Genomic DNA, 9,017 nt, shown 5'->3' with positions numbered 1-9,017 from the left:
CAACAACATATACACTCACAAGAGAGAAATTTTTTTTTTTCTTAAATATCAATATCATTGTGTTTCTTATTGATATTTATTTTAACATTTAAACTCATTTTTTTTAACCTTTATATAAAAAATCTCATTAATACTCATTTTAAATAGCTTCGTAGTGAAGGTTGATTAGAAAATTATATATTTTGTCCTCAATGATCACCTATTAAAGATAGATATATTTTCAAACACAGCTGTGTTTTTTTGGTTGCTCAAACACATCTGAGTTAGTCAATGTTATTTTGACATATATAAATAGTAAACAATAAATATGCACATTTCATGAATATATCAAGATATGCCTGTTGACATACATATTTAATAATTAATAAATTAATTAATCTACTAATACTAATAATAGAGATATGAATGATACACAAAAATTAATGTTCACAGAGTACTTAATCAATTTTAAATTTAAAAAATTTAAAAATAATTATTAATAATTATAATTAATTGAATTGTTCACTTTTTAGTTGGTTAGACATTTGGTTCTCTATATTTTTTCTTTTAGAAACGGAAAAAAATTGTATGTAATATAGTATAATGGTTAGTTAGTGTGTTTTTTTCTAATATAAATTTTTATTTAATTTTTTAATTTTAATTAACGAATCAAACCTCAAATTTGAAGAATAATAAAATTTATAGAAAAATCTAACCATCATATTTCATGGTGCATAAATAAGAGGATTTAATTTGTATTGAAACAAATTTTTTATTTCACTATAAAATAAATCAGAAGATCCGATTAGCACACTTAAAAAAATTTTAATACTAAAATATAAATTGAAGAGATAGATTTATATGTTCAAAAAAAATATATATGAGAGTAGATTTGTATGTTTAAAAAAAAAAACTAAAAACGAAAGTAATAAGTCTAAAGTCTAGAAATTATTTTTAATATGGAAAATGGAGATGGTGTTTTGGTTGAATATTGATATTTGAAGTGTATTATAGTATTGTGGAACTCATTCAACACACCCTCCACATGTTGCACCACGCCCCCGGCCAATACGCTGCCACGTGTCCAACACGCCCCTCACGTGTTGGCCATGATGCTGACACATGTCCAACACGCCCCTCACGTGTTACACCACGCCCCCCACGTGTTGACTTTTTACCTATAAAATCCACCTATCTGTAATTATACCAAATAATCCAATTTTCCAAAAAAACACCAATATTTCTTCCATATAAAAAAAAAAATCAGCCTCTAAAGTCTCCACATAAATAAAGAGCAACTTTTTTAACACGTTAGGAGTCCTAAAAATTCCACTATAAATAGAGAGTTGGTTTAGAGGGTAGGGTCATGATAAGAGCAATAACAGTAATAAGTGTTTGTTTAATTTATAAGAAAAATACTGCTCCAAAAATTGTATTTCAATGGCTCCAGTGCATATTATTTCTCCCATCAACGTTGGACACATTGATGATGTCATAGAACTTAGTAAGACTAAGCCAGACACTATTCCCCAAAGGTTTGTGAGAGACATTACAGAAAGACCAACAATAGCTACGTTAACTCCTAATAAAGCTCCCATCATTACTACTCCAGCACATAATAATCATCACATGCCTATCATTGATTTCTCCAATCTTAGTAAACATAACACACATGAACTCTTCCTTCATGAGCTTCTGAACCTTGCAACTGCTTGTCAGAACTGGGGATTTTTTCAGGTAACAACAAACTGAAATTTAATTTGAAATTTTGAATACACACTCACTAAATTAAAACATATACTTGTGTAATTTTTTTTTTGCTGTCTAACTTTTTCAGTTATAATATTTTGAGGATATTATTGTTATTGAAATTTATTTTTTATGCACTAACTTAGTGTAAGGAAATTTTATACAAATAATTAATTTTGTATTTATTAAAAAAGTAACTAACTTTTAGAATCCCTATTTAAACATTCCCTAAATGTATAAATTTAACTGGATGATCGTTTTTTTTTATCAAAATTAAACTCTTATATTATTATTAGTGTTTATGAAAACTAAAGTTGAGTATGGTGATTATTTTTAGGTGGTCAATCATGGTGTTGACCTCAATCTGATGGAGAGCATAGAGAAGATGAGCAACGAGTTTTTTATGCTACCTTTGGAAGAGAAACAAAAATACCCAATGTTACCTGGAACAATCCAAGGGTATGGACAGGCTTTTGTTTTTTCAGAGGACCAAAAGTTGGATTGGTGCAATATGTTGGCTCTTGCAATTGAACCTCAACATGCTAGGAATCCAAATCTATGGCCTGAGAAGCCAGAAAAGTTCAGGTAACGACCCTAAATTAGTGGCTAAGACATGTGTATGAGTGGCAGTTGTAGTTGTTTCTTGAAGTCCTACACAGGATTCGATACCCAGCAATAGCTAAATTGTAGTGAAATTTGTTTGTGTGAATGGGGGTGTGTGTTTGAACCAAAAAAAAAAACTTTAATTAATAATTGTCTCTTAATCTTACCCTTTTATTCCATTATCTTTTTAAAAATATATTTTGTGTATAAATCTATATTTATAGTGTAAGATATTGTGTTAATTTATATTTAGTTTATTATAAATCACTCACACTTTATCTAATAATAAAATAGTATTCATTCGATATATGAGATAAGAACGAAGATAAATAATATATAAAATATATTTTACGTATATTAAAAACTAAAAAATTTTACTATTTTTAGCTATTGATCTCAGCTATCACTACAACAATATAGATTATTTTTGAGGGTTATAATGTGTAAAAGAAAATTAAAATTTGTCAAAAAAACAAATTTTGACATTATTTTAACTATGAAAATATGTTAATAAAAGTTTTGTCAAAAATAGTATTTTTAACATATAAGTGATTGTGAAAAAGCCTTAAATATTATTTTGATAAATATTGGCTGTCAAAAATAATTTGTTAGAAAATTTTGAGAACATATTTTCTGTGATACTTATTAATTGTCAAAAATACTATTTATTTTGACACTTATTGACTATAAAATATTCTCAACAAAAAATCTTAACAAAGAATGAGATGAGATCTTAAAACTAAAGAATAAATTGAGATTTTGAAGATAAAGAATGAGTAGTATAATCTTAAACTGAGAGCAGTGTGATATCAAAATTAACAAAGCCCAAAGAAGAAGAAAAATTGTGGAGTAAATTGAAAACAAATGAGTGTCAAAATTGAGGAGTAATTTTCTACGGTCAAATTATTCATTAAAAAAACATAGAAAATTTGACATTTGTGATATTTGTCAAAAATATATATTAATTTTGACATTTAATTATGGTGTTAAAAAATAAAGTGTTAAAAAAACTCTATTTTCTTGTAGTGTATATAACTATAGTTAATATTAATTAGTTAATTTTAGTATTTAGATTTATAATTTTAAAATTTAAGATTTATATATAATTTAGAATTTAAAATTTTAGATAAATAAAATAATTTAAAAAAATTAGTTGATGTTAATTAAAAAAATTAGTTATTAAACATTACTCATTTTATGATTAAGATCAACGATTAAAAATCCCGAAACACTTTATTTTGTAGCATTTCCGGAAAATGCTTGCAATAGTATAATGCGTATCTTGATTACTTTATAAGATGCATGATTAAACAGTCATGTGCGTGGTGGCAGTGAAACATTGGAAGAGTACTCAAGAGAAGTAAGGAAGCTATGTGAAAATCTGGTAAAGTACATAGCAATAGGACTAGGTTTGAAAGAAGAGGCGTTTGATTCAATGTTTGGGGAGGCAGTGCAAGCAATAAGGATAAACTACTACCCAGCATGTTCAAGACCTGAGCTTGTGATGGGTCTGAGCCCCCATTCAGATGGAAGTGCTCTCACTGTGCTTCAGCAAGCAAAGGGAAGCCCTGTGGGACTTCAAATTCTCAAGGATGGTATTTGGATTCCTGTTCACACTCTTCCAAATGCTCTTGTCATCAACATTGGTGATACCATAGAAGTAATTAAGCCCTCTCCATTTCTCTTTCTTCTTTGCTTTTTAATGAGGAAAGAATAAGTTTTTTCTTTTATCTAATTTTTTTTCGGCACCTACTATTATTAGTAAAAAATTTTAAATATTATATTTTAATAAATATAAAATAAATATATTAAAAATTTATTTTTTTATATTTTTAATAAAAAAAAATTTCAATTTATAATTTTAAAGTTAGCCAGACCCTTCTTTTTATTTTACATTAGGGATAGATAATTTTAATTCGAATAAACTCTTTTTTTTTTTTATTTTGAGACTTCTGTTTAAAATAAAAAAGTTATTTTTTATTACACTACTCACACATTTACTCACCTGCACTGAGTTTTTCAAAGTAAATTCAAACTACATCTTAATTTTAACTTAAATTTGAATTTAGTGCATTTTTTTAAGAGGTAGCCAAATTTACCATCTCATCCTTGCAAAGTAATTTTCATTTACCAAGATCTAGAAACTTAGCTTCGGATGATGGGCTCTAGCCAAAATTGATACAGAATAAGCTTTAGCTAATGTCTGTTACTAAAAATATATGTTATTGTTATTGTTAGTAAGAATTATTAATTTTGTAGGATAAATGATTAAATTAGTCTTTGAAAATTTTTTTTAATCAAATTCGTTTTTCAAAAATTTTAAATTAGTTATTTTAGTAATTTTGTTACTTCTGTTGCTAATAATGTCAAAGTTTATTGATGTGATACGTTAATTGACACTACAATACATATTTAGTAGTCTTAATTGGTAGCTAATATGATAAATTTATGAAATTAGATTAAATAAATTTTAAATTAAGAGATTTCAATACCTCAAATTTTCTCCCTAATTAGCTTTTGATTCGATCTAATTTCATAAACTTGTAATGTTAATAGTCAATTAAAACTTTTATGTGTGTTGTAGTATCACTTAATGTGTTATATTAATAAATTTTGACACTATCAACAGAAAAATGATTAAAAGACTAATACGATTATTTAAAATTTTAAAGAATGAATTTAATTTTAGAAAACGAATAATTTTTTAAGAATGAATTTTATTATTTATTTTAATGCTGCAGGTTCTGACAAATGGGAAATACAAGAGTGTGGAGCATAGAGCTGTGGCTAATGAGAATAAAGATAGACTCTCACTTGTGACATTTTATGCTCCTAGCTACGAAGTAGAACTTGGTCCAATGCCAGAATTTGTTGATGCAAACCACCCATGCAAGTTTAGAAGATACAATCATGGAGAATATAGTAAACATTACGTAACACATAGGTTGCAAGGAAAAAAGGCCTTAGACTTTGCAAAGATCCAAACCAGCAATGCATTCTAGGAAGGCCCACCTAGCTTTTTAATTGGAAAATCAAGTGTTACCATATTTAAAATTTTATATTACATGACTTATTTTAATTTAATACCGGCGTTGATTTATCACACTACTTAACCTTATTAAGTAGAAATCATTGCAAATGTTATAAAAATTAACAGCACAGGTATATCATGGCCAGCTTCTTGATTCGTGCAGTTAATTTAAGGATAAACTACCAGAATGTATTTAAATTATTTTATTACTGATAAAATTATTTTAAAATTTTATTATCGATAAAAATATCCATAAATTATTTAAAAATATAATAAAAATAAACGATTGTAAATTGAGATATTTTACGTTAATAAAAAAGAATAATGTGATAAATGAAAATTTTTATGTGACAAATAAAATTTTAACATTAATAAGTAAATTATGTTACTTTTTTTTTAACGGAATAAATCTTTAGTCACGATGGAACATTTTTTTACATATTTTTAAATTATTTAAATACATTTTTATTGATAAAAAATTTAAAATTATTTTTATTAATATTAAAATAATCGAGTGTATTCTTGATAATTTACTCTTAATTTAATTTAAACAACGTAAAAGAATAAGATATGATTGTGGGTTTAACTATTTAAGTAGTTATGCTATCTTGGAAAGGGAACTAGTTAGTGATATCTTATTATGCCAAATTGTATTGGTATGTGAACAATAATGTCAATCAAGACTAAGTATAAAACTGAATGAATAACAGTGCCACTTTTCAATTATTTCCATTCTATAGTGTTTATAAGTTGGTATCTAAATTTTGTCTAACTTATTTTTTATAATAAATTTTAATTTTTTAAAAATTATATATTTTTATATTTTTTTAAAAAATAAATATCAAATCGGTATTTAAAAAATTATCGTGTAACATCCCAATTTTTGACACGTCATAACCAATGTCAATCGTTTAGGTGTTATACTTGTCGTAAAGACCTGCTTGGTTCTAGACTAGGATTTTATAAGCTAATATTAATAAAAGCCTTTATCAGTTTAGCATGACTAAACTATTAATTGTGAAATATTATTTAGTTGTTCGCAAGGTTAGTTCTTAAAACTATGTCGCAGGTAAAAACATGGTAGCAGAGAATATCATACATACATATATGCAGATATATACAGGAGTTAAGTTTAGAAATACATGCATGTCATCTATCCAAAGGTCGAGTACTACACCAAGTTATATATACAGATACAAAAGAGGAAGTCAGTCCCAACCCTGACACGGGTTTCCTAAATTGGAACCGAACTACTAAGAGGTCCTATCCCTCTAAAAGTATTACAAAAGCGAGGGAAAAGTAATACTACTGATCATCAAAAGGAGTAAAAGGTCAGTTAGGTCAATCTCCGGAATGGTCTGCAGCTAGAGCGAACATATGACATGCAGGGATTGAAACGTAGGCGATGTACCGAAACCTGAAACTCAACGAGCTCCTTTGCCGATCCCATCTGAGGAGGGGGAGAAAGAAAAAGAAGAAGGGTGAGAATCTAGAGTTCTCAGCAAGGTAAAAGGAGAACCTAAGGTTTCTGTCTCTAAGTTGTCGTAAAACAGAGAAAAAAACAAACACAGGATGCATGGCACAAATATACATACAACAAGTAAATAGTATAGACAATTAGGAAAAGGGCAATAAATAATTCAAAAGAAGTTTATATGCACAAACAAGATGATGCATGTCTGTTCCTAGCGCAGGCCATGAGCTCATGCTTCGGTTGTCTACCCGTAACCCGACGTTACTTGTGGTGAACCCCGAATATGATCTCTTTACCGTGTCAATTAGGCATAATTATCATCATGGACGAACCCATGTCAATTAGGATATCTTAGCATCACGGTAAGAGGCAGGCTATCAATTAGGCAAACATTCCCGCATTAGCAATCTCAGGCTATCAGTTACGCGAGCACTTTCGCATTAGCAATTTGGCACAATGCCCATTGAATATACAATTCTCAACTTTTGTTTCATTCATTGTTCCTCATTCTCTTTTCTTTTCTTTATGCCTCCACATCACCATTTACTTACACGCATTTCTGCATCACTGTTTTATTATACGTATCTCTCCATTACCATTTTATCATACGTACATCCGCATCACCTTTTAACTTTAAACTTTCCTAGGGACAACTTACATTGTTACATATTTTTGACTTGTTTAACCTGATACCTTCTTGGCGATCAGTTTTCTATTTAATAATTAATATAACAAACGAACTCAAATTTGCTCAAACTTTATGTCCACGCATTCGTATTAAACTCAAGTCTCTAAAAAACTAAAAATCATATTTTTCTGGGCAGTCTAATGCTAGATATTGGAGAAAAACTGATATTGTTGTTCTAGATTTTTGGAACAGCACTTTGCTATCTTGTTATGTGGTTTTTATGTTGTGAAAGCTTATACACAGACTATCTCTCTTAGTAAGGTCATTCTAGGGACTCTAATATTTAATTTGAATTAGGTTTTACTACATTTATATTAGAATTGAATTTTAATCTAAGTTTTAAAATTCTGCTACTACACTTATAAGGATTCAAAAAAACAGCAAACATCAGTGTTTTTCTAAAATCCATAATAATTTCAATTCTAATCTATTGCTTCTAAATTTTGATGAGATTACACTCAACTCCCCTAAATTTCAAAATCCACAAGTTTCAGGTTCATATCACTTTATTTGATTTTTTAATTGTCAATTAGAAATGGTGCTCTGTTTTCATAAAGCAGTTCAGAATTTTCAGCATGCAATTCAGATTCCAAGTGACTTAATTAAGTCTAAAATATAGATATGGACATGAAATTTGTACTCACTTAAAATAGACTGATAGATCTTTAAAATTCTTTTAGAAGTAACTCAAAATTCTATGTAAATCAAAAGTTATAACGTCTGGAAGTTGGTACTACAGAACCAGAAAACCAGAAAATTCTGCAGCAACCACTAAACTTCAAAAAATCATATCTTTCAAACCACTTGGGCAACTTCCCTGAAAGTTTTATGGAGCAATGTAACACCCTAATATTTAAATTCTTATGCTCAAGTCATAAGTCAATGATATTACGGTGGTACGACTCTCAAGTGGATTTTTTTATTACATAGTTTATAAGTATAATTGGAAGGAGTATTAATCGAGAAGGCTGAAAAGGAGTAAAAATAAAATTGTGAATTCGTAGCCCTCACATATCGACATAAAGAAGGTAAAGTGGGAATTGAGACGATATAAAGGTAATGCCATCGAGAAGAATAAGATAAAACAAAATATAGATAGTTAACATAAATAATTAGCCACTAGTCGCGACCCGCGAAGTTTAGGCCGGCTAGGGTACATCACAGGCATTTATCCATTTGTATTAATCTGCTAAACTTATCAGGTATTCAAAGCCCAAAGCATTTTTGTTTAAAGTAAAACCCTACTCGGACCATCCGGTTTGGTTCTAAGTCTAATACTAAGCTTGACATTCCCAATTTTATTGTAAAGGTGGTATTATAAAATCATGCACTATCCTTTAAACCTGATTATTGCAAGTACCTCAATCTTACTGTCACAATTGACTCGCATCCTGACTCCGTCCTTGTTGGCAATTTCTTGATACATGCCCTGGTAACCCGCACTTGTAACCCCAATCGGCACGGCCTATTTGGGTGATGACTTTCACATCTCT

The 9,017-nt window shown here is 28.7% G+C and overlaps 1 protein-coding gene across 2 annotated transcripts; it reads left to right on the top strand.

Annotated features, from left to right (window-relative positions):
- Positions 1-1,367: 1,367 nt before the first annotated feature.
- On the top strand, positions 1,368-5,416 carry LOC130976998 (protein SRG1-like). 2 transcript variants are annotated; one of them, XM_057901985.1, is made up of 4 exons: positions 1,368-1,716; positions 2,066-2,313; positions 3,664-3,991; positions 5,073-5,416. In XM_057901985.1, the coding sequence occupies exons 1-4, from the start codon at positions 1,420-1,422 to the stop codon at positions 5,331-5,333; spliced, it is 1,134 nt and encodes a 377-aa protein (XP_057757968.1). In that variant the 5' UTR covers positions 1,368-1,419; the 3' UTR covers positions 5,334-5,416. The 2 variants fall into 2 exon arrangements, with proteins under 2 accessions (XP_057757968.1, XP_057757967.1); XM_057901984.1 differs by having other exon boundaries at positions 3,646-3,991.
- The last annotated feature ends 3,601 nt before the right edge of the window (positions 5,417-9,017 follow it).

Source organism: Arachis stenosperma, chromosome 4, assembly GCF_014773155.1.
Source record: "Arachis stenosperma cultivar V10309 chromosome 4, arast.V10309.gnm1.PFL2, whole genome shotgun sequence".
In the NCBI taxonomy this organism is placed as follows: domain Eukaryota; kingdom Viridiplantae; phylum Streptophyta; class Magnoliopsida; order Fabales; family Fabaceae; genus Arachis; species Arachis stenosperma.
This window is presented reverse-complemented; position numbering and strand designations above follow the sequence as displayed.